This window comes from Nyctibius grandis, chromosome 8, assembly GCF_013368605.1.
Source record: "Nyctibius grandis isolate bNycGra1 chromosome 8, bNycGra1.pri, whole genome shotgun sequence".
NCBI classification, from domain to species: Eukaryota; Metazoa; Chordata; class Aves; order Nyctibiiformes; family Nyctibiidae; genus Nyctibius; species Nyctibius grandis.
In genome coordinates this window covers 16,707,465-16,731,934 of record NC_090665.1, presented here as the reverse complement: position 1 = coordinate 16,731,934, position 24,470 = coordinate 16,707,465, and the positions used below count along the sequence as shown (strand labels likewise).

At 47.0% G+C, this 24,470-nt stretch overlaps 2 protein-coding genes across 6 annotated transcripts in view; one reads left to right on the top strand and one right to left on the bottom strand.

Annotated features, from left to right (window-relative positions):
- Positions 1-227: 227 nt before the first annotated feature.
- Positions 228-1,864, bottom strand: PAQR9 (progestin and adipoQ receptor family member 9). Its single transcript, XM_068406880.1, has one exon. The coding sequence runs from the start codon at positions 1,862-1,864 to the stop codon at positions 623-625; it is 1,242 nt and encodes a 413-aa protein (XP_068262981.1). The 3' UTR covers positions 228-622.
- An 8,399-nt stretch (positions 1,865-10,263) lies between these two features.
- The window catches only part of U2SURP (U2 snRNP associated SURP domain containing), a 56,161-nt gene continuing 41,954 nt past the window's right edge, over positions 10,264-24,470 (top strand). For all 5 annotated transcript variants that reach the window (XM_068406010.1, XM_068406009.1, XM_068406008.1 and 2 more), the window contains exons 1-2: positions 10,264-10,334; positions 22,220-22,267. In XM_068406010.1, coding sequence (XP_068262111.1) covers positions 10,290-10,334; positions 22,220-22,267 — 93 coding nt within the window. In that variant the 5' untranslated portion in view covers positions 10,264-10,289. The remainder of the gene's footprint in view (positions 10,335-22,219; positions 22,268-24,470) is intronic.

The following is a 24,470-nucleotide window of genomic DNA, read 5'->3' as shown; positions in this document are numbered from 1 at the left end:
AAAAGGCTGCAAGACCTTAGAAACTATAGATAGCTATCGATTTGTTTGCATTTAAAATCCAGTATGTGGCTGCAAAGGCCTGTTACAGTATCACAGAGGAAGATAAATGTCAGTGCATAATCTGCTAGGAAATTTCACATAGGAGTTGATTAAAAGTCTATGAGTAATCATTGCACAAGTGTCTTCAGGTGTATATATATATATACACACTATATATGTAGCTAATAAATATATAGCTAGATATATAAATATATATGTATATACAGAGCTAGTTTAAACCTAATTGTTATGAAATTAGTAAGTGGCATTCACAGTTCATGCATTCTTCCTAGTAGCAGAGCTAAATTATTTCAGCTTATACTCTAAGCAGCAACATACCAGTAAGCGTTTGCTTGCTTCCCCTGGTAACCTAGTAGTTTAAAGAGCACGAGCAGTTCCGCCATGGTCATTTTCTCTGGCAACCCTCTGCGAAAGGGACCTGGCTTTTCCACAGGGACGTTTCCCCCAGGTTTCACAGCATCTTCAGGACATGGTGGGGCTGGTCTGGGGGTCGCCAGTCTGAAGGTCATTGGCCCGAGGGTCTTCAGCCCAAGGGTCACTGGTATGGTGGTCGCTGTCCCAGCTAGTCCTGCTTGCAGAGGTCTGCGACGTTGAGGAACCTCCTGATGACCACAGCCAAGCAGAGCGTCAGGAGCAGCATGTACCCCACGGTGCCCAGGTAGGTGGGGGCGGCCAGGGGTGCCTTGAGGAACTCAGCCAGCCCGTCCTCCACATAGTGCACCTGGTCATAGATGCTGAGGAAGGTGAAGATGTGAAAAAGCTGGTGGCTGTGCCCCACGATATCAAAGAGCCCCGGCTGGATCCGCTCGGGGATTTTGCTGACGTTGAAGAAGGCGGCCACCAGCAGCCAGCAGTAGCGCCGGTAGAAGTAGATGAAGAGCGTGGGGTTGCGGGTGCGGAGGTCAAAGAGGAGGCTCTCCAGCATGATGGGGCAGGCCATGCTCAGCGGCATGGCGAAGACGAAGGTGCGCACGGCAAAGGGGTAGGCGCAGCAGGCGGCACGGCTGCGGCAGCAGGCGGCCGTGCAGCCCACGGCCAGCGCCAGGGCCACGGGCAGCACCAGGGCGCGGTAGGCCGCGATGGGCAGGCTGCAGTCCAGCTGCCAGCCCAGCCGCTGCTGCACGTAGTGGCTCATGGCGCTGGCGTCCAGCAGGCTCAGCCCTGGCAGCAGGTAGTAGGAGTAGGCCACGGTGCTGGCAAAGCCGTAGTAGCTGATGGAGGCGTAGTCCAGGTAGAAGAAGGCGGCACGGAGGCGCGGGGAGAGGCAGCTGAAGAGGTGGGCCGTGCAGCTCATGGCGAAGGTGAGCAGCACCCCCGAGGCATAGCACCAGAGGGGCAACAGGGCCGGGTGGTGGAAGGGCACATCCCCGGCGCCCCGCAGCAGCAGCAGCTGCCCGAAGCGGCTGAGGAAGAGCAGCAGCGGGATGAAGTGGGTCCAGAAGTTGAGGGTCTCGTTGGTGGGCTGCAGCACCGAGGCCAGGCACTCCTGCGCCGAGCAGTGCAGCCGCCGGTAGCCCGAGAGGATGAAGCACTCCACGAAGTCCTCGGGCACCTCGTCCCACCGCAGCAGGGCGGCGGGGCGAGGAGGCGGCGCCGCCTCCTCCTTGTCCCCCTCGCCCGCCGGCATGCTGCCGGCCCCGGGCCCCCCGGCCGCCCCCGGCCCGCCGCCCGCCGCCGCGCCCCGCCGCCCGGGCGAGGTAGAGCCGCTGCTCCCGCAGCCGCCGGCGGAGGAGCCGCGGTGGCTCTGCGCTTCTCCTTCTTCTCCTCCTCCGCCGCCGCCGCCGCCCCCGTCAGCATCACTCATTGCAGCAGGGGCAGTGGCGGCACCGCCGCGGCTCCTCCCGCCCCGCCGCCCGGCATCGCGGTAACTGGAAACCAGCGGCGCATCCAGCGCGGCCAGGGCTCCCGGGGCGCGGGGAGAGACGCCCCCGCCGCCCCGGGTAGGGTTTCCTGGGGAGGGAGGCGCTGGACACCCGAGCCGCCGTTAACGATTGATGCGGCCCCAGCGGGGGGTGCGGCCGGGCCCGGGAGAGCCCCGCGGCCGCCCCGGCCGAGCCTCCCCGCAGCGGGGTGTGCGGCCGGGCCCGGGCAGCGCAGACCCCTCAGGGCCCCTCTCCATCGGCAGCTCCCCCCGAGTCCCGGGGGTGGGGACAGATGGCACGGGGACACGCGAGCAGACCCCCACGCTCTGGGCGGGGCCCCTCCCACGGGGGTGTTTTGGTACAAAAAGCACCAAGGGGGCACCGGCATCGGCTGTCCGCGGGGCTGCGGGCGCTGCTGCCCGGCCCCGCGCCGGCGGCGACAGCCCCGAGAAAGGCGAGGGTGACCCCGCGGGCTCGGGGGATCCCCAGCAGGCGGGACAGACCCGGGGAATACCCCCAGGCAGAGGACAGCTGGCGGCTGGGTGGATTTCTGCCGTGTGTGCTTCAGTGAGGCCGCCCGAGACCTGGCTGCGTTGGTGGCATTATCCCAGGCAATGAACGCAAACGTTATTTTAGGCTACACGGTCCCGGCCAGGCTGCGGAGGGTGCGCGACGCACTGGCACATCGGGCACCCACCTTATCTCCGCGCTCCGAGCGGGGCGGCTGGGAGGGAGACTCGGTGACGGGCTGACCGTAGCTGCTCCGTGTTGATCCTTAGACAAATCCTACATTTATCGGCATTGCCGTTATGCAAGCAGCGCAGTTACATAATCGGAATGTGAAAAATACTGGGAAAAGCACTTTATGCGTGTCACTGTACCTTACCGCGCCTGAAGTAAATAAAAGGCAGTGTGGAAAGGTAACTGGTACAGGCGCAGGTAGGAGCCAGGGTAAGGAATTGCTCTCCGCTGTTTTGACATGTTTCCTTTTTGTTTGTTTTCAGATGGACTTAAACATCTGATAGCTCTGGGTTTTCCAATGTCTGCATTACATGGTGATATTCAGATATATAAGTATGGTCATATGGTATAAACCGAGGTCCAGTGGAGTCAGGACATTCTGCCCAAAGATTTTGATAAAAATCTTCTATTCAATAGTGGATCATGACAACATGCAACATCTTCTGAAGAAGGGGGTAATCAGAAATATGGTTTTAAAAATTGGCACAAAAAAAGTAGTAAAAACATGTTGCTGAAAGTGATTTTCAAAGCATTTTTCATTACAGTGAAAACATTGATTTTATGGAACTGTCAAAAGTAGGGCAGACTGGTGGCACTGCTTACAATCTTCATAAAAATTACACAGGAGTCCTGCTAGGAAAATAAACACAACTGAACAGTGCTGAAAAGCCAAGGGGAGGAGTAAAATATTAAACTAAGAGACCTATTTTTTAGATAATGGGCCTAACGTGCTCTGATGCCCACGTGTTTCAGAGGGCGAGAGGGTGGGCAGGGGTGGCTGGTGGTGTGCAGGGACGTACCAACCGGACACTCCTTGAGGAGCGGCTGACAGAGGGCTCTGCATGAGCCGCCGGCCGTGAGCCTCAGCTGCACCCAGGGCGAGCAGGGCCCTGCTCCCTGTGGGCTCTGCCGTGGGTGATTTGGGGAGAGGAAAGGCTCTTTGGGATGAAACGAAAACTGCTCAGCCTCTGGTAGAGGTCAGGATTCAAATGGGGCTGCTCTGCACTAGAAGGGCCACCCTGCAGAAGGGACAGGCTGGATGCTGGACCATTTGCTGCATCACCATAGATGCACCTGGTGGTGAGGGGGCTGTTAGAAGATACCCCCTCCCCTGCCCTGCTCCCCCCCCACACCACACCTGCAGGCGCTCCTCAGTAGGGCTCTGGTGATTGTTCTCCCCAGTCCCTAAGTGATTTATGGTGGCAAGTGCCCCTGCAGGCCCTAGGGAAGAGGACCAAAGTGACCATGATCTTCAGCCTCCCTCGTCAAGGTTAGGTAAGGAGAGGTGGTTGACTGGGAGCAATCTGGTTTTAGACCTGCACTAAAGAGCCTGTTGGAAAGCCACCAGCAGCTGTTGCAACAGATGGTGTCTAAAGAACAACAGCATACACGGCTGGCTGGGAACTGCTGGCCTTGCAGCGGCGGCAGGGCTCGTTCGACACGTTCTGACTTCCCTACAGCCTCCAGACTTTCAGGGATGTGGGAGGCATTCAGCCCTCTTGCCTTAGGGAATACTGGGGTATCACCTGGCCTCCTGGGAGAGACACCCATGGGGTTTGTGTTTTTGGGGGGCAGCCCAGGCTGGGAGGAGCAGGTGGGGCTTGCTTGTGGTTCAAGACTGACACAGTCCCGGTGGCCACTGGGCTGTCTGGGTATTGGTGGAGATATGTACTAATGCTGCAGAGAAGAGAAATATCTGGAAATTTCTCCCTATTATTGATGTCTTCCTGTCATATTTTAAGCGACCTTAATATTTAGGGGGATGGGGGCTCTTTCTGTTTCGCAGAGCTGAGAATCACTTGAGAAACTTGTACATACCGGCTCCTCTGGAGGAACCACAGGCCCATGGCAGCTATCTAGTTTTGTTTGCTTTGTCCCTGGTGGGTTTATCTGTTAACACTGTGCTACAGATACATACAAGCAGTGTAAAATAAATATAAATTTCCTTTGCCTCTGTACGGGGATCTAGCTTTGGCTTGTCCTAAGCGCTCTGCTGATGTCACACACGCATAACCTGGGTCTCCTTGTCTGTCCAGAAAGTGCCATGGAGATCTCGGAGCTTCTAAAGATCATGGTTCACATCATTGCCAAGTGACAGCAAAGTAGCTTTAGCAGCCACATTAATGAAACTCATTACTAACGATCTGGTTCTTTTGCTTTTTTCCAAGGCTGCCTCTTCACAGGGGAGAATGGTGTCTGAGGACAGATTGGGCTTTCATGAAGACAACTGCATACATCTTACATTGAGTTAATTATTCTGTTCCCAAGCCAGCTGTGGGGTAGTGTACTGGGAACCTTACAATTTAAAGCACTTACAACCTCAAAATAGCCTCTTACTCATATGTAGTCCATCAAGGACAGTATTACATGACTATTATGTGGTAGGCAAGGGAAAATCAGGGCATTTGGAGGTCACAGAGAGGAGTCCACGTAATGTAGTGCATGAAGAGGCCTCAGTGCATTTCTCTAAACCAGAGTTTTTATTTAGAAGTGCATGGTCAGCATATACCAGGGTTTCTTCCAGCACGTGTAGAATTTTCTGCAGGCTTTCCCTCCAAATAACCTTTGAGAAGACTCAAAACACTGATGAAGGTGATGCCTAATGAGGTAAGTAATGGAAGATAATGTTAATCAGTGCTGGCTGAAGACTCAAAAGAAAAAGATGTGCCAAAATACCAAATGTAGCTTCGTTTCTATTATACTTTTGTTTTATTCATTGTTGAAATGCTTTCACAAGGTGTCATTTTGTCTGAAATACCAAAAGCCCTATAAGATATTCTGAATTACTTCAACCCTCCCCAATGACATTATGCCTTTTAGTTAGAAAAAACGCTAATTTCATCTTTTGCACTCTAACGTACTTAGCACGCTAAGGAAGAGGTTGTATTTAGCCCTCCTATAATCCATTGCCTTTCTGAGTGAGTAAAGAAATTAACTTAAATCTAGCACTAGAAAGTCCTCTTGTGAACAAGCAATGATGGTGTTTGGAAGATTTAAGATGCTTTTGAAGATACACCTTCAGCCTCACCCAATTCAACCCACTCACACTGGCAAACATCAATCTTAAGAGCTCTTGCTTGACATAATCCTTTCCCATACAACGCTGTCTCTCTCTTTCATTTCTTTTTCATTTCTATTTTCACCTTCAAGACAGATTTTACCAATTTCTTTCTTAATAAGAAGTTTTATCCGAGTAAAAACATTTAAGCTCTTTTTTTTTTTCCTCTGGATTTTTATCCTTCTTCACTAAAATCTCTTTAGTAAATCTGATTCTGTTCTGACATCTTCTGTGGAACTCCACTGACCACGAGTGAGGGTAGAATTTGGCTCTGTTTCCTTAAGAAGAGTAGGTGTTAAAGAAAGAGAGGCTTTAGCCTCGTCTAACTTTGTCTAATGTAGCTAATGCTTGCAGTTTCTCTGGGAGAACATCTTAACAGATACACAGACATACAAACATGGTCCTTTTGTCCTATGTGATTTTTTTTTTTTTAATCCTTTCTCAAGTGTGTATCAATCTCATGAAAATGATGTCTCGACGGGTAACCTTCTACTGCAGCGATTATGATCTTTTGTAATAATTGAGTAGGCACTGTGCTTTGATCTAATACTGAAGAGATCAACTTTCCTTTGGAGATTCTACCCCACTATCTTTTTTCAGACTGGATAAACAGGAATCCTTGCATCATTTTCTCCTTCTTGAGTAACTAATTCAGGTCAATTATACTTTATAAACATAATTCCTTAATAGATAAAGAAAAGTGAAACTGACACTTGTGTTTTGAAGCCTCACTTGGAGATAAGAGAAGCTTGATATGGTAAAGGGAATAACAATAACTGACACCATCATGGTTGCATAGCTATGTTCATTTTAACCTCTTTCACCAGGAGCTTCTAATTTTCTGCCGTCTTTACCTCCAAGTTGAATATTTTCAGGTTTGTGTTCTTCATGCTTTAAAAAACAGCAATAAAACCAATCTGAAAAAAACTCTAAACACAGCAAACTGGGAAAACCCACTTCACACTTTAAGAAAATTCCTCTGAATGTGGGAAAAAAACAGGCAGAAAGACAAGGGTAATGCACCGCAGCATGTGGTTTACTTAATGTAGCTTAGTGTTAATTATTTATGATAATTCATGATTTTCCCTAGTATATTGCCTAATGATATCTGTCATTGTAACAACAGTTAATAAACAACTCCCAGGTCTGCATGCAACCAGACCTGCTGCATTATAATGAAAAATATCTAATATTTCCTTTTTAATATTATTATTAGCCTACTCTTTCCAGCATTAATTCTCTACAGATTTCTGCATCTCACTCATCTCTCCTCCCTCCCCTTTCTCTCCCATTAAGCCCAAGACACTGACATGTGTTGTCATTCACTGACTGTACACAAGTGGTACTGTACTATTGCAATGTGTTATAAATAGAACAGATTCAGGAGTACAGTTCATTCTGAAAAAGTATCTTTAGAGATGACCTTTGAATCTCTAACTATATACTTCCTGTTTTTCACAGAATGCTCTGGATCATGAGGCTCTTAATTTGGTGCAGTTTATTAATTACAAAAGAGCATAGAGGCTGAGCAGTAAGCAGAGGATTTAAACAATGAGGTGGATAATTAAAAAGGATTAATGAGGTGGATTAAATAAAGGGATTGAGGCCAAATGGAGCATGAATTTTCTAAACATTAGTGGCCCCAGAACTCTGGCATCCAAGGGCACGTTCCTCTTTCCAACTAGATGTTTGCTTTTTATCCAGAAGTGTAAGTCTTTCTTTCATTCCAGGTTTATTAATGCAGTCCCAGGAGAGCTGAGGAGCATCTAGTGCTCCTCCTGCGGCCCTAAGTGCACCTTCTGTCCAGTACAAGTTCTCCAGCTGGTTTGCTTCCAACTCATTGCTGCACCTGTTTCCACTACCGTGTTAAAAAAAAATCCAAAAGTGGGTCATAGATGACATTAATCCTATGCCTCTGCAGGCTGGTGAAGTGGTTCTCAAGAAAACAGTGAGAAAGATGGGGGAAGAGAAGGACTTGACTGGATTCTGAAGCAATAAGATCCTGCCTAAGCCATCTCTAAAGTTCCTTGGCCAACACCATTCCTTCCTGTGGAAGGGCTCCTCTATGGGCAAGTTTGGAGCTCAACAAATCCTAAAAAGACTGATGGAATTGTCCCCAAATCCCGCTGTCAAGGAGTGGGTTTTACTTCCCCCTCCTTCCTACCAAGCTAGCAGTATTTCCATTGCAAATCTGTGCAAAGCCTCGAGGTGCCCACAGAAAGCTGTGCAGGTGGTTGCAGAAATGGAGAACAGTCCTCCAGAGCAGAAGGTGAGATCCTAGATGGTAAGGTACTGTGTCAGCTGTAGGTATAGCAAACACTTATTGTTGTAATTGCTTATTGCTGATGGGGGCTCAATAAACCTCTGATATCTCTTGATCCTTAGCTGCCAATCCATTACCAGAAAATTTTTGCATAGTTATTTTGCAAACGGTAGAAGGAGGCTTGAAAAGCAGGGAGAAATGCATATTTCTGCCACACGCCCCTTCTCTGTCTGCCTCACCTTTTTCTTAGTTGCAGCAGCACTGTCTGGCCAACCACATATTTGATTGCAGCGTAAAGCAAGTTGCATCTACAGAATGGTTATTATTATTATTATTTTGCTATTTTTTGTGTGACTTGGGGAGTAGAAATCGTGCAATGTAGTAAATTTCACCTAAGGCGTGCGGAGAGGTGCAGCTGGGGAGCAGCCCCCGGGGCGGTGGGGACAGAGCGATGCGTGGTGCCCGGCGGCAGATGGGCCCTGTCCTCTGCCGGGGCAGGCGCACAGAGCGGCGGTCCTCGGCTCCCCGCTGTCCCTGTGAAGCTGCTTTTCACAGAGGAACAAGAAATGGTCGTAGATAGTTTTTACTTGTGCCTGCGGTGCTGGTTGTACGCATTGATCCGTGTTTTCCAGCTTTGAGGGAGACTTTTCTGCAGCTCCTGAGCGTTTGTTTTCATGACGCTGTAGTGTTATTCCACTAACCACTTCCTTGACAGTCAGCGTCAGGACCTGTACTATGACAGCAGCTGTGAAAAGACTCATGGCTAAACCTTCACCCTAAAGATAGCTGCTGGCAGGGCAACAGGCTCTCAGACCATCTCCGCGTGCACCTGGATTCACACCTGCAGCAAGCGAGGTTTCCTGAGGCTTTTGCCCTCCTCTCTAAACTCCCAGTCCTCTGCAGTTGCCCCTGCCCTTCTCACCCTCTCTTTTTGCTTTCCTTTTGCCTCTTCTGGAAGCTCCTACTTCATCCTCAGCTGACAAACGTGGTTATTAGCGCAGGCCATGCTCTCTCCTGCTGCTCACAGGGCAGTAGGTGTTGGGAGTTGGTGGATTTAAAGTTCTCACTCATTTCTGTGGATCTATCTACTGTCTTTTCCTTAAGTATTATCTCAACCCCAGCGTCTTCCACATTATGATGAAAATCTATAAAAGCAAGGAATGCAAGACTCATTATAAATGCAATGTGACCTCAGGTTACAATCTCTAGTTAAGCAATGTTCAATAAAGTAAGTTGCTGCAGTGATGCGCTATCAAGCCCAACGACAGAGGATTTGCCGTTGCTATCCTCTTCACTGTTCCTGGGCTGTTCTTGATTTGATGTAACATTTTGGTGGTGTTCAAAACAGTGTTCTTTCTGCTTCACTTGGCTAGATGTTTAGGGGCAAGCCCTGCCTCCAAATTGTGTGACCACGTGCTGCTCAGTGCCTGCGGACCTGGACGAGGAGAGCTGCGCGGGGCGGCTGAAGCGCGGGGCGGCTGAAGCGCGGGGCGGCTGAAGCGCGGGGCGGCTGAAGCGCGGGGCGGCTGAAGCGCGGGGCGGCTGAAGCGCGGGGCGGCTGAAGCGCGGGGCGGCTGAAGCGCGGGGCGGCTGAAGCGCGGGACTCCGCAGCCGCGCAGCGCCCGGCCCGTCCTGCCCAGCCTGACCCTGCGTGAGCACCAAGGGCACTCGGGGAATTGCCACACCACCCACCCCGTGGGCCTTCCAGTGTCCTCAGCCGAGTCCTGCTACTGCTCTACTCATCCCACCGGCACCTGCTGATGTCCTGTAGGAAAACGGCCGATGATTTAAAAAGGCTCCGTGTGATCCTGCCCTCCGAGGGGCTCAGTGTCTGAACGCCGACCCCTGCGTTGGGGTTTCTCCCGCGGGACCGCGTGTCCCCCACAGGGGCAGGAGAGGGGCTGGTGCCCGCTCACAGCGCAGCGCTCAGCAGCGCGGCCCGTCCTCGCGCGGTGCCCCGGGCCGGCCGCCGAGGGCTGTCGGGGTGCCTGCCGCACCGCAGCCGGTTGCTAGGCAGATCTGAGCAGCCTAGCGACTTTTGGGCTTTCTTCTGCTCATGTGAGAGCAAGAGACCCGGGGGACACAGACGCCGCCCGCGGCAGACGGTGCGGGGGCGGCGGGGTGTCGCGGTGCCGGTGCGCTGCCCCCGCCTCTCCGCTGAGGAGAGGGTACGGGGACCGGCCCCGCCCGCACAGAGGCCGCCCAATCGGTGGCTCGGCCATCGGCTTCCCGCCCTCCGCTCACGGGCTCGGTGGGATCGGCGCTCGTTTCCTCGCCGCCAGGGCTGAGCGAGGGGAGAGGCAAGATGGCGGACAAGGCGCCGAGCGGCTCGCAGAAAGCCAGTGGGAAGGTGAGGCCGTTCCGGGGGGCGGCCTGTGGCCTGCCGGCCTGCTCCGCCGCCGGGGGCACGGCCGCCGTCTGCTGGCGCGGCAGTGGGGCCCCGGAGTGGCGAGGCGCGGGCGGCGCGGCCTGCTCCGTCCCTGCTCTTTGCTCGGGGTGACTGCGGGCCCCGGGAGGGGGTGGGGAGGCGGGAGGGGGGCGGCGCGGCGAGGCCGGGGGCCCGGGTCTCTCGCGGGGCATCCCCACTCCTCGGGACCGTCCTGGGCACGTCTCTATCCCGGGCCGGCGGTAGCGGCCTCCTCGCGTCCCCGTGCCCCCGGCAGAGGGTGCGTGGGCGGGCGGGGCCCGCGGGGCAGCGGGGTCCCGGCGGAGCGCGCTGTAACGGCACGCGCGGGCCGGCCTGTTCGGACCGGCGCATCCCCGGGTTTGGGTGCGGACGGTTAGTTCATGCCCGAGTCTTACAAGGGCCCGTGTACGTGTCTGATTTCGCTTATGCTGGGAGTCCTGCTCCCCGCGTGGGCTGGAGCCCGCGTGGGGTTGGTTTCCAGCTTGCGAGTGTGAAGGAAAACGATAATTTGAGAGATGGAGTCTCTTGATTTGCGATGAAATTACAGCTTTCACAAAACTACCGTGGCGTTGCCCGCTCTTTGCACCGGCCCCGCTCTACTTCCTGTAATCGCTGTTGGTTGGGTTTGCAGAACAGCAGTCCAGGTAGTGCAGGAGTTCTGGGCAACTTGTCCAGAGCTGTGCGCTGAAACCAGCGCCTGGCTGGCTGCGGGCGAGAACAGCCCAGCGCTTCCTGCTCCCTGAGCATCCCCCTCCCGCCAGGAGAGCAGAGGGTAAGGTGTGTTTTGGGGGATGCACTGGCAGCTGATGGTTTGAGGATTAGTGGTTAGTGACACTCCCTTTCACTCAGCTTTGTTGCAGGTTTTACACTAGAAGTATATAAATCTTTGAGTTTTGTTGTTGGGTTTTGTTGTTTTTTTTTTTTTTTTTTGTGAGTGTAAATCAATCAAGGGAGAAGCCATATGTTGGCTCAGGAATTTCCAGTGCTATATAGATGAATAATTTTTGCCCATTTTTGTATTCAGCTAAACCAGGATTATTTTTTTTTTTTTGCTGCTAGGAAACTAACCGAAATGTAGTTACCAAGAGCCTTTGCATGTTTATCCAGTTATTAGAGTAGGAGAGTTTTATTTTTGTTTCCCTTTTATGATCTATTCAAAATATTTTCAGGATACATTTTTTTGGATCTTGCCTTTGGCTTGAAGCTGCAAGTAAGAGCTGGATAGAAGACTTTAGTAGTAAAGTAGGTCTTGATTTATGGCAAATGGCTTCCAGGGAATAAAATATTTTGAGATTTCGAGTATAATTAGTTATAGAATAATAATTTAATTATTGATTACTGCAACCAATAACATGGTGCACAAAACCAATCCAGATGTGATCACTTTCTTTTCAGTTACATCATAGACTTTTTTGTTTTGTCATTTACTATTTCTGTACTGATGATATTATTTTTTTAATATAAAATAATAATTAATTTATAAGAATTGTTTTCTGTCCTAGATCGCAGTTCTGCAGAGGTATGTGCAGACACTTAACTCTTCATACTAAGTAATCCATCCCATTGAATTCAGTGAGACTACTAGAGAATGTAAAGTCAAACACGTGTGTTAGTCTGTCGAGGCCTGTTGAGGAGGTCCCGTATCTTACCATCTTTGTGTAGTCCCCCCTCACCCCTCAATTTCCCATTACTCTAGATGTATATGCAGTGTTTCCAGTAGTCTTATTCCCGTGCTTTACATTCTAGATCTTCTTGTTTTGTGTTGTCACTTTTATTTTATGTGCCAAAGAAAATAGCGATAGTACATACCTGGATCCATGAGAATCTTTTTGTTGAAAAGTGAAATAAACTAAGACATGCCCAGCTCTTGGGGTTTATTTCCTTCAGAGTCAACTTTCTCTGGGTGAGCGGAGTGTATGCGGTGTCTGTCTTTGTCATTTCATGACTGCTTGCAATGTGTATATCCGTAGAGATACTTTTCAGATGTCTGCAGAAAGAAGTATGCCATAACTACTGAAATTAGTACTATTCTTATTTTTTGAAATTAATTTATTAACACAAGGATAAAAATGTGTATTTTTAGTTGAGCTTGTATGAAAATGTTTATGGTTTAATAATCTAAGCAAATAACCATTTTGCTCAGTTTCCTAAAGTCATTATTTATCAAACATTTTGATTTTTTTATTCATTTAAGATTCATTTACTTACATACCAAAATTGAAGTTTTAGGCTGCATTTCTTTTGGTGCATTGTATTTGCAAGCTATAAGAATAATTGTACTTGCAAAACAAATATGTCTCGTAGACTCCATAGGATATGTTTCAGTGGCAATTCCAAGATGTGCCTTTGCTGGCTTCTAGCCTACCTCCTGGGAAGACACAGTGATGTTTTATTTTCTGTGTTCTGGGAAGAGCTGTGGCCTAGCAGTTGAAGGCTTGAACACTTACAGTAAGATACGGTTTCTCCCCTTCAGAACGTGTGGTGTTTGTTCTTCGGTCGTAGTGTCCAAGTACTGATTTTGAACGTCTAGCCAGTTATTTTGTTTTATACTCTAAAGTCAACCTTGCTTCAGTCAGGCGTTGTCTATTTGAAAACCATTGCTGGAGATGGTGCTGGTGCAGGAGCACCTATTGCGGATGTGGCTGTGGTGGTAGCTGCTTTTTGTGATACTGTCAGCTTCTAAATAAGTTTAAGAGTCTCTGATGTGAAATGTGTTGCAAAAGCATCATCTATTCCTTTGTTACTTTGAGATTAGGATAGAAAGATATGTGCTTGAGATTTCCAGAAATCTAAATAGGAAAGAAGGACAAAATTAAGGGAGAGAAAATAGAGATTGCCCAAGACTGCCAGGAGGTCAGTGTAGGGTATGATTCTAAAATGGCAGATACTGATTATGTTCCATTATTATTTTGATGTAATGAAATATTAGCTGCTCAGTGACTCTGCCATTTTCTTATTTTATCTTCTGAGAATAGTGACTTATTGCATGTCTACTGCTCTTACGTATAATACTGTACAAATTGGGTACCATGTGGCAGAAGAGATTATCTACTTGGACTAAGGTGTAGGTTTCACATTTTTCATTCTAAAAGATGTTTTAACAACATTCCTTAATCTTCAATGCATTTCTCAGGCTTTGGAGTAAGTTATGTGTTAATGAAATGTTGCAGAACAGTGATTACTTGCTTATGAATGGACAGCTTTCCTTGGTAAGTTGGTATATGAAGAGCAGCAATGTAAAATCTGTATGTGGTGAATTCCAGTTAGATGTAGCATTCTGCAGGACGGGGAAACTCGTGATCTCTAACTTTCCCTGTATTGTTGTTCAACTGGTGACCAGGAGCAGGAGAGGCATAAGTGTGTTACTCTGTTGATGGAAACCTAAAAGGAGATGTCTGTCCTTCTCATTTCCTCTCTAGCAGTAGAAAGTTAAATGTTGGCAGCTCCTGTTCATCTGAGTGTAAGGTTATAATGGAATAGCATTCCTTGTGCGTACCTTGGAGAAAATAATCTTCCGTTTACTTTTGTGTCTGCAAGTGATGTATTGAAATAGTGAATAATATTAATGTGCACTGTTCCAGTGATTGTAAAGAGTAAATAGATTAGCTGTAAAATAATTTGCAGGTGTTTGCAAGCATTTGTGTTCTAGACAGTTTGGCAAAGAAAGGAAGAATGAGAAAAGACAATTTGGGCTGGAAGCCTCCCCGCCTTTGCTGGATTTTAACGTCTTAATTTAGGTTGTGATACCATTTGCTTTTCTTTGCTGATACAAAACAATCCCAGCCTTAGCTACTTTTTCCCTCCCAAACATTGTCCTCTTTAGTTGATTTGGCATGATTTTGGGGGAGTAGGGGAGCCTGCTATGAATTGGAAATTGGTTTGGCTGAACCTTCTCAACTCTGTTTTTCCTAGGTGATCAGTTAGATCTGGAAAAGTGATCTAGCTCAGTGTGAGCAGCTGCCCAGTATGGGGGAGAATCAATGGAAGGTGTTGAAACACGGCAAGAGTGTCTTACACTGGAGTCTCTTGTAAACACTTTACCCTGAAGCTATTAGTTTTTGCAAGGGCAGGGCTTTTATTTATGTCCAAGTTGTAGCCATTACAGTTGTAAAAATAACATTCAGCATTTGGAAGGCCACGGGATTGTCTTCTGGGTTTTATTGGCAGCTTTTGTTGCTCTTTGTTGTTTTACTAAATTACATCAGTGTTAATTATTAAAAAAAAAAAGATATTTGCTTATGTTATACAGTGTGTTTTAAATATTTGTGAAATAACTTGATCATGCCAGTTTTACCCAGAGATCGTTAAATTTGGAGAAGCTATGAAGAGCTGGATTTGTGGGCACTTGCACTGCTGACAGGAAGGAAGATTTGGGAGAGCAGTCGTCTCTTCTCTGTTTTCTTTGGAAGCTGCCATGAAGCTGGAAGAAAATTTAAACATCAGAATCGGAGAGAATGCTCTTTGCTTTGGCTTTCTGATAGGAATTTGTCATAAATCTCACTCTCATAAATCTCACTCCTTTGAAGATTTTTTTTTTTTTTTTTGAAGGTTGTGTAAACTTCACTGGACTCAGTAATGGAGCTTTCAGCCACCTGACCTCCAAGACTGTGGTTTGACAGGGCCGTATTTTACTGGAATGCCATTTCAGCTGCCTGTATTGCTACTTGAGTTATGCTGGCACAATTCTTTGAGGGACCTGTGCATTCAAAGAGATTGAGAAAGGGATCCAGCTGGAAAATAGTTGGTTAAGGGAAAAAAAAAAAAAGATAGGTTTAATGCAGAGTGGTAGAGGCAGTGAATTGGGAGTAAGAGGACACTTATAGATTGATTATGCTGGCAATGACTGAAAGATGGACTCAACACATTTTTTCTGTCACTGATTTGAACCTGAAGGAGCTATCCTCACATCTCAGTCGTCATCAGGTGCAGGACAGAACTTCGGTTAGGTTTCTTTCAACAGTTAGTTCAGTTGAGCTACTTAACATGATGAGAAGAGGGGAAAAATAATTCTGTTCCAGGTTTCAGAACAGGTGGGTAACATCTTCTGAAATGCTCCTCTCTGTGAATGTTAGACTTTGTGATTCTGCGGGGTCAGCTCAGCTGGTGTAACTCTTAAGGAAAATTGCCCCTTCTGTCAAGGTGATGCAGATGCCTGTGAAGTGCAGTGCTGTGAGAAGTAGTGGTTTTTTAATAGCTGCTACTTAGAAACAGGCAGATAGCAATGTGTAATTTTGTAAAGAATTATTTCATCTTGTGCTTTGTGCGTACAGTTGCTTGGATGGTCAGAAGCGGTACCAAAGGTATGGACTAAATTTATAGTTTATAGTTGGGAAGAGAAGATTTTATTCTTAAAAAAGAACTGTTTAAGAAGCAAATAATGTGCAAAACTGCTAGTTGCTGTGGGAAAAAGTTGGTCTAAAAGCTAAAACTGCTTTTAGAAGTTTTCAGAGTGCACCTTAGTAGAAATTCTGCTGCTTGGCTCACATTCGGGGTGCCTTGCTCCACAGTGCCGTGGTCCCTGTTGGTAGGTTGGGAAGCGCTGCTGTACTTCTAGCTCAGCAACCTGCAGGCTTTTCTGATTGTTGGCCTGCTTTCCTGGTGTTAGCCCGCAGAATCTCTTGTGTGCTGCTGTACATTGAAAGCCTTTCCAAGCACTATCATTTGCTCTGTTGCTGGAGAAACAGATGTGGTGTCTGTTACTTTTTTTCCGTTCTTCCTCAGGATGTCGTGTTTTAAGTGTCATTGTACTGAGCATTGATGCTGTTTGTTACTGTGTGTGATGCCTTGTTTGTTGTCCTCCCTGTAAGCAGCTTCAGCGCCCGTCCTCATTGGAAGGTGTAGCTTCCCAAAACTTCTATGAATGAAACAGATCTGGAGAACTGAGAAATGATCATTTCACAGAATCACAGAATGTTAGGGATTGGAAGGGACCTCGAAAGATCATCTAGTCCAATCCCCCTGCCGGGGCAGGATTGCCTAGACCATATCACACAGGAACGCGTCCAGGCGGGTTTTGAATGTCTCCAGAGAAGGAGACTCCACAACCTCTCTGGGCAGCCTGTTCCAGTGTTCGGTCACCCTCACCGTAAAGAAGTTTTTCCTCATATTTATGTGGAACCTCCTGTGTTCCAGCTTGCACCCATTGCCCCTTGTCCTGTCAAGGGATGTCACTGAGAAGAGCCTGGCTCCATCCTCTTGACACTTGCCCTTTACATATTTATAAACATTAATGAGGTCACCCCTCAGTCTCCTCTTCTCCAAGCTAAAGAGACCCAGCTCCCTCAGCCTCTCCTCACAAGGGAGATGTTCCACCCCCTTAATCATCTTCGTGGCTCTGTGCTGGACTCTCTCTAGCAGTTCCCTGTCCTTCTTGAACTGAGGGGCCCAGAACTGGACACAATACTCCAGATGCGGCCTCCCCAGGGCAGAGTAGAGGGGGAGGAGAACCTCTCTCGACCTGCTAACCACACCCCTTCTAATACACCCCAGGATGCCATTGGCCTTCTTGGCCACAAGGGCACACTGCTGGCTCATGGTCATCCTGTTGTCCACTAGGACCCCCAGGTCCCTTTCCCCTATGCTGCTCTCCAACAGCTCTGTCCCCAACTTGTACTGGTACATGGGGTTGTTCTTGCCCAGATGCAGGACTCTACACTTGCCCTTGTTATATTTCATTAAATTTCTCCCCGCCCAACTCTCCAGCCTGTCCAGGTCTCTCTGAATGGCTGCGCAGCCTTCCGGTGCGTCAGCCACTCCTCCCAGTTTTGTGTCATCAGCGAATTTGCTGACAGTGCACTCTAATCCCTCATCCAAGTCATTAATGAATGTATTGAATAGAACTGGTCCCAGTACCGACCCTTGCGGGACTCCGCTAGACACAGACCTCCAACTGGGCTCTGTCCCATTGACCACCACTCTCTGGCTTCTTTCCTTCAGCCAGTTCACAATCCACCTCACTACCCGATCATCCAGATCACACTTCCTCAGTTTAGCTGTGAGGATACTGTGGGAGACCGTGTCAAACGCTTTACTGAAATCGAGATAGACCACATCCACAGCTTTACCATCATCTATCCACCAGGTAACATCCTCATAAAAGGCTATCAAGTTGGTTGAGCATGACTTCCCGTTGGTGAAGCCATGCTGAGTGCCCCTAATGATCCCCCTATCCTTGATGTGTCTAGAGACAGCACCAAGGACAAGTTGTTCCATCACCTTTCCGGGGATGGAGGTGAGGCTGACCGGTCTATAGTTGCCTGGGTCCTCCTTCTTGCCCTTTTTGAAGACTGGAGTGACATTCGCTTTCCTCCAGTCCTCAGGCACTTCTCCTGTTGCCCACGATTTAGCAAAGATGATGGAGAGTGGCCTAGCAATGACTTCCGCCAGCTCCCTCAGCACCCGCGGGTGCATCCCATCAGGACCCATGGATTTATGGACGTCCAGGTTGCTTAATTGGTCCCTGACCCAGCCCTCATCAACCAAGACAGATTCCTCCTCTATCCTGACTTCTTCTGAGGCCGCAGGGGTCCAGGGCTCCTCAGGACAGCCTCCAACAGTATACACAGAGGCAAAGAAGGCATTCAGTAACTCCGCCTTCTTTTTATCCTCTGTCTCCAGGACCCCCACCTCATTCATCAGTGGGCCTACATTGCCTCTAGTGTTGGCTTTACCTGCAATGTATTTGAAGAAGCCCTTTCTGTTGTCCTTGACCTCTCTTGCAAGGTTTAATTCCAAGGAGGTCTTAGCTTTCCTAGTTGCCTCCCTACATCCTCTGACAACAGACTTATATTCCTCCCAAGTGGCCAGCCCCTCCTTCCATGATCTGTACACCCTCTTCTTCCACTTGAGTTTGCCAAGCAGTTCCCTGTTTAACCATGCAGGTCTCCTGGTACCCTTCCTTGACTTCCTACCTGTTGGGATGCTCTGATCTTGAGCTCGGAAGAAGCAGTCCTTGAATGCTAACCAACTATCTTGGGCCCCCTTACCTTCTAGTAGCCTGTCCCATGGGATTTCCCCTAGCAATTGCTTGAAAAGGCCAAAGTTGGCCCTCCTGAAGTCGAGGGTTGCGATTCTGCTAGCTATTCTGTTCCTGCCACATGAGATCCTGAACTCTACCATCTCATGGTCACTACAACCAAGGCTGCCCTCAACCTTCACCTCTTCAACCGGACCCTCCTTGTTAGTGAGGATCAGATCCAGCAGCGCTCCTCTCCTAGTTGGCTCATCCACCATTTGCATCAGAAAGTTATCATCAACGCACTGGAGGAACCTCCTGGACTGAGGATGGCTGGCTGAGTAGGCCTCCCAGCAAATATCAGGGTAGTTGAAATCCCCCGCAACAACCAGGCCCTGTAATTGCGAGACTGCTCTCAGCTGCCTGTAGAAGGCCTCATCACCGTCCTCATCCTGATCCGGTGGCCTGTAATAGACACCCACAACAGTATCACCCCTGCCAGCCTGCCCCTTAATTCGCACCCACAAACTCTCAACTCGCTCCTGATCCGCCCCTGGACAGAACTCAATACATTCTAGCTGCTCACTCACATAAAGAGCAACTCCACCACCTCTCCTTAGCGGCCTGTCTTTCCTGAACAGGACATAGCCATCCATGACCACATTCCAGTCATGCGAGGCGTCCCACCAAGTCTCTGTAATTGCCACTAGATCATAGCCCCCCGACCGAACACGGATTTCCAACTCCTCCTGCTTATTCCCCATGCTGCGTGCATTGGTGTACAGGCATTTCAGGGAGCGAGCTGGGCACACCGATTTCACCCCAGGGGGATGGGGGGCCTCCTGGTCTACCTCAACACTAGAGCGTTGCCCCAGTGGTGCAAGCCCAGCTACTACCCCATCCCCCTTCGAATCTAGTTTAAAGCTCTCCGAATGAGCCCTGCTAATTCCTGTCCCAGAACCCTTTTGCCCCTACGACATAAACCTTTCCCATGTATCACTGTCACGCCTGTTGTCTTATAAAACCAGCCATTATCAAAGAACCCAAAGCCCTGCCTGTAGCACCAGTCTCGTAGCCAGGCGTTAATAGAGAGAATCCTACTATTCCATCCCGCGTCATCACCTGAAAATGGAAGGAGGGAGGAGAAAACAACTTGTGCCCCAGACTCTTTCACCAACCGTCCTAGGGCCTTGTAGTCTTTCTTCATCCCCCTCAGACTACGGGATGCAGCTTCTTCCCCACCTGTCTGGAAGATCAGCAGGGGGTAGTAGTCTGTAGCCTTCACCAGGTTGGGGAGTTTCCTGATGATATCCCTGATTCGGGCTCCAGGCAGGCTGCAGACCTCCCTGTGATGGGGGTCAGCTCTGCATATTGGGCCCTCAGGTCCCTTTAGGAAGGAGTCTCCAACCACTAAAACTCTTCTCTTCCTCCTTGTGGAGGAGGTAGCTATACGCCTGTCAGGTTTTTCTGACTGTGGTGGGACCTCTGATATAGGTTGCCTCTCCACCACATCCCCGTTGGACCGGCTGTATTCCACTAGGGCTTCATATCTATCGCTCAGAGGCACCTGTGGAGGCAAAGTAGGCAAGGAGGGCACTCGCCTTTTGCCATGGCCATAGACTTGCCTCCACTCACTCCTCTCTAGGTTATTGTTTTCCACCTGAGAGGGGCAGAGTACAGGGGTCCCTTGATCCTGGGAGCTCTCCAGCAGGTGCTCCCATTTTTTTTGTTGCAGGGAAGGCAGAGCCTGGCTCCACCAGTCTATCTCCATTTCAGCCTCCCGAATGCTCCTAAGCCTTTCTACTTCGGCTTGAAGCCTTTCAACGTGGCTTTGCAGCTGTGCCGCTCGGCCGAGCAGATCATTTACTTGCTCACAGCGCACACAGCCCCCTGACACCACAGAGACGCTGTAGCATTCCCTGCAGCCTGCGACCTGCACCATCGCCTCCTTCCGTGGGAGCTCTGTCTGGGTTCCCACATCCATTTTGGTCTTCTTCCACCGGGTAGATACCATTGTTCTTTCACTGAGCTGGGAAATACCTGTTGGTGACACCCCTGGTTCACAGCTCCTTGGCGCCTTCCTCGCCTTGTGCACTGGGAGGGAGTCAGAGCCTCATTCTGCTGTTGCCAAACAGCCTCCTTCCCCTAAGCAGTGCTAGGTCTTGACTCTGTCAGTACACTAAGGCAGACGGTATTGTATCAGTCCACCTTTGAGACTTATCTTTTTAACTGCAGGTCTGGAAATTTTTTGGTTTAAGGATGGAATTGTAATGGATGTGTTGGTTGCTGCAGGGTGGCAGCTGGCAGCAGGAAGAATGCCCTTTTCAAGCTCTGAAATTCTTTTGCACAGTGTCTTTTATCTGTGTGATGTTGTGCTATACATTCATAAACTCTCTGGGGGAGGGTTTCCTTAAGCTACGTTTTTGCAGTATGTAGAACTGTGGATAACAGATTACTGATTTAAGTGCCATAGGCAGTTGTGAATCACGAAAAAATCCAACACCAAATACAGGGGAAAAGTTTGCAGGAAGCGATATTAGTAAAAGATGCTTGTGGTATTTGCTTCCACATGTATTTTAGTGAACTGCTACTGGAACACGTGAACTAAACTTTTTATTAACTTTTTGCAAAGATGTGCCTTGTGAGTAATGTATAGTGTTGCAGGTAAGTGGATTTGGGAGGTCTTTGAGAATAAGATGTAATTGGGTTTTTTTGTTTGTTTGTTTTTCCCCTTTCTCTTTCTTAAAAAAAAAACCAAAACCCAAACATATATGCCTAGGAGTCTTTTGCTTCTCCCTTTTGAGGATTGTATCTTTGTGTCTCTCTTTACATTTGTGGACTTAGTTGTGGTTCTTGAAGTGCTGTCTACCTTTTTTTTCTAAACTGATTTCACTGTAAAACATAGAGACATTTATCTTTGGACAAGTGTATTCCTATCTTAGTTGATGAAAAAGCATGATGCAAAATGAAAACGAGGTCTAGTAAATTATCTTCTAGAGTAGCATTTGGTGTTTGTCCGTTTTGGAAGACTGGAGATGAGCACCGTATATTACTATTTCTGGTAGAAACTATAAATTCCTGGTAATAAGGAGAAGTGCTAGTGTTCTGTAAATAATGAACAGATTTTAGCCAATGAGAATGTTTTATTTTGACTTAAACTTCAATTTAGGGATGAATTGTGCATCAGGCTGTTATGTCTTAAGAGTAGATGTTACGTCAGTGAGGTTTTCTGAAATTTAGCCATTATAGAATTTAAAAGTGTGTTTAGTCCTGTTTGTTGGAGTGTTCTCCATCACTTAAACTCATTTAAAAAACTGATTTTAAAAAAAGCCTATGCAAATTTTGTGTATATGGTGGTTTATGTGTTAAAGTTCAGTTACAGTTTAAAGTAATAATATTAATTAGTACATAGTCACTTAAATTACTGTTCTTGAGGTGTCCAGCTTCCATCTATGCACAACATACTAAGAGCAGTTTTGGAAATGATTTTATAGTAAGGCAAATATAATTAAGCACTTCATGTAATCTTTAACAGCCTTTAATGACAACTCTTGTAGATTCAGTGTAACAAACAATTTTTTTCTCCATGTAGTGGTGTTACTGGCATGTTTATAAAATCCAGCTGTGGAAATTTAGATGTTTTTAATGGTAGCTAGAACAGTCTATCTTCAATCCCTTATTTGCCTTATATTGACATTGTTCATGCTGTGACCCTGTTCAGATATATCATTAAAATACATTATGTGTATCTTTATTCTTGTGTATTTGGACGTTGAAGTCGAAATGAAAAGTGTGTTCGAAGACCTGAATAAAAAGAAAAACAGGTTGTTTGTTTCCTTTTCTGTGCCTCACCTCCTCTTTATTCTTTCTTCAGGCCAGAGTGCCAGATGCAGTACACACCACTGGATCTGCTGATACACAAGTGAGTCCAAAATATTTAAAAACAACACCACCAAACAAAAAAATCCAGCTAAACCCAGAAACTCAAAATAGGCTTGTTCTCTAAGGAAAAGTACTTGCTGCAGGCAGTCTGGTGCATTGGGTATCTAATCTGTAGGTGTTTGTAAATGAACCATTGATTTTCATGTTTAAAAATATTCCTTTAAACTTTCAAACAACTGCTAGTATAGGAAGCTCTGCTGCATTAATATTGCATTCATAATAGGTACTTGAACAGGAAGAAGCTGTAAGAACTGTATATGTTTATCTCTTACACTGAGGAATAGTTCAAAATAGGAGGTGATTAATCGTAAGAGTCACTGTATATTGAAGTGTCTTTTTGTATACAATTGGCTTCTCAAAAATGAGATAGTGTGGCCCTAATTTCATCCTTTATTTGTCTTTCTAACAGAATTTACTTAAAGCAAAAGGTGAAAATAATTACCTAGTCTATTTTTTTTCCCCCACTGAAGAGACCTTCGCTTGGTCATGTGGTTGGTGCATTGCTTGAAGGCCTACCTATTTCTGAGCTAAAATGAAAACAGGCAGCAAGAGCCAAACAGAGTGTTAATACCAGACAATTCATTCTGTGGTTTGAGTTTTCTTCAAGGTTTCAATTTGATTTTGTATATGAAAAAGTCAGTTACCAGCTGTTAAATTGCTTGTAAGATAACATTTTTCAAGTTGTGATAGCAGAAACTTTTCATAAAGAAGTAGGTCCTTCTGTTGATTTGCTTTAGTTGCTACAATTTGAAAAATTACACGTGAATCTCTTTTTGAATATTTTGTGTTGTTGATGGAACTGGGACTTCAGTACGTTGTGCCTTCTTATAGTCGATGCAGCGTTATGTTTAATGGGAGTTTGCTTTCGTACAGTGATTTGATTACTCAGCTATAAGTTTTCTCTTTGCTTCCATCATTTGCTTTAGCGTTTTCATTGTATTGTTTTCTATTTTTTGAAGGAGGAAGGCCTTCAAGTTTTGCATAGCTCTGTTGTTAGGAATTCTGCGAAGCTGTGTATGGTTAATAATAATGTTATAATTGCCTACTGGAATGTAACTTGCAGGCATATATTAGTTCAATCCTATTACCTTTATATTGCTCCAGCCACTTTGAAGGTTGTGGAGGTGGTGTTTTGTTTGTGTGTGTGTGGTGTTTTTTTTTTTTTTTTCTCTGAGACCCTTTCTAAACTGAGGAGATCTTAGTGCCAGAACTCTTGTTATCTTACAGCTGCTTCCCTTATGTCACTAGAACATATATTCATGTGGCTGATGTGCAGGTATCCTGTAACAGTATTGTGAGAGATTATTTCCTGATGTCAGAATAAGCCTTGGGTAGGAGTGTGGTATTTCTTTTGTCTGCATTGCTGTGCCATAGCAGTATGCCCATGTTTTGCCAAGGTTGTATATTGTTTGTCATACTGAAATATAAGCTTTCAGACAACAGGAAAACTGGATTTTATTTACTTTAAAAACACCCAGAAGCATGAAAATTTCCTGATAAACCTGTCACAGCAGCTCATGTTGACAAGCAGTGACATAAACCAGCTAACTCCACAGACAACGCTGCATTAATTTGTAACTGATAGTTTTCCTTTTAATGATGACATAGGGAACATTTTTCAAAGAAATATGAGCTATTTTGGTCATACGCTTGGCACAGATCTAAGAGGTGTTTGTGATGCTAAACAAGGATTATAAACTAAAGGTATTTCAAACAGTTGGTTTTCACAGTGCTTTTTCGTATGTAGAAGATTCTGAATAGGAAGCTGATACTAGAAATAAAATGCTTTACAAAGAAAATTATTCCTGGAGGAAACTCTTTTTGCAGTTGGCATCTGAAATTTTTTAATAATATGATGGTTAAGTTGTTCACCTTATTTATCTTGATGTTTTATTAAACTGAACTTTTTTTAAGTACTGTCATTGCAAATGTGGTAGTTTTAAGCATCACTGTGCCCTGTGTAAGAGCATCCAAACTATTTTGAAAATAAAGTCTAATAGCTTATGTTTTGCTCTTCTGGGGCTTTTTTATTGTTCTTGGGCTGATTCTCTATGAATTACTGTGTTAAGGTAGGAGTTTCCAGAGGAGGTTTTCATCTTCTCTCTCCTTTCCTTCCCACTGCCCACGTCTTTTGAACGTGGTCTTCATCCTGTTGTTTTTCTTCTCTCAATGCTTTCCTGTCT

Coding starts and splice junctions, on each gene's coding strand:
- PAQR9 (XM_068406880.1), bottom strand. CDS start 1,864: ATGAGTGATGCTGACGGGGGCGGCGGCGGCGGCGGAGGAGGAGAAGAA.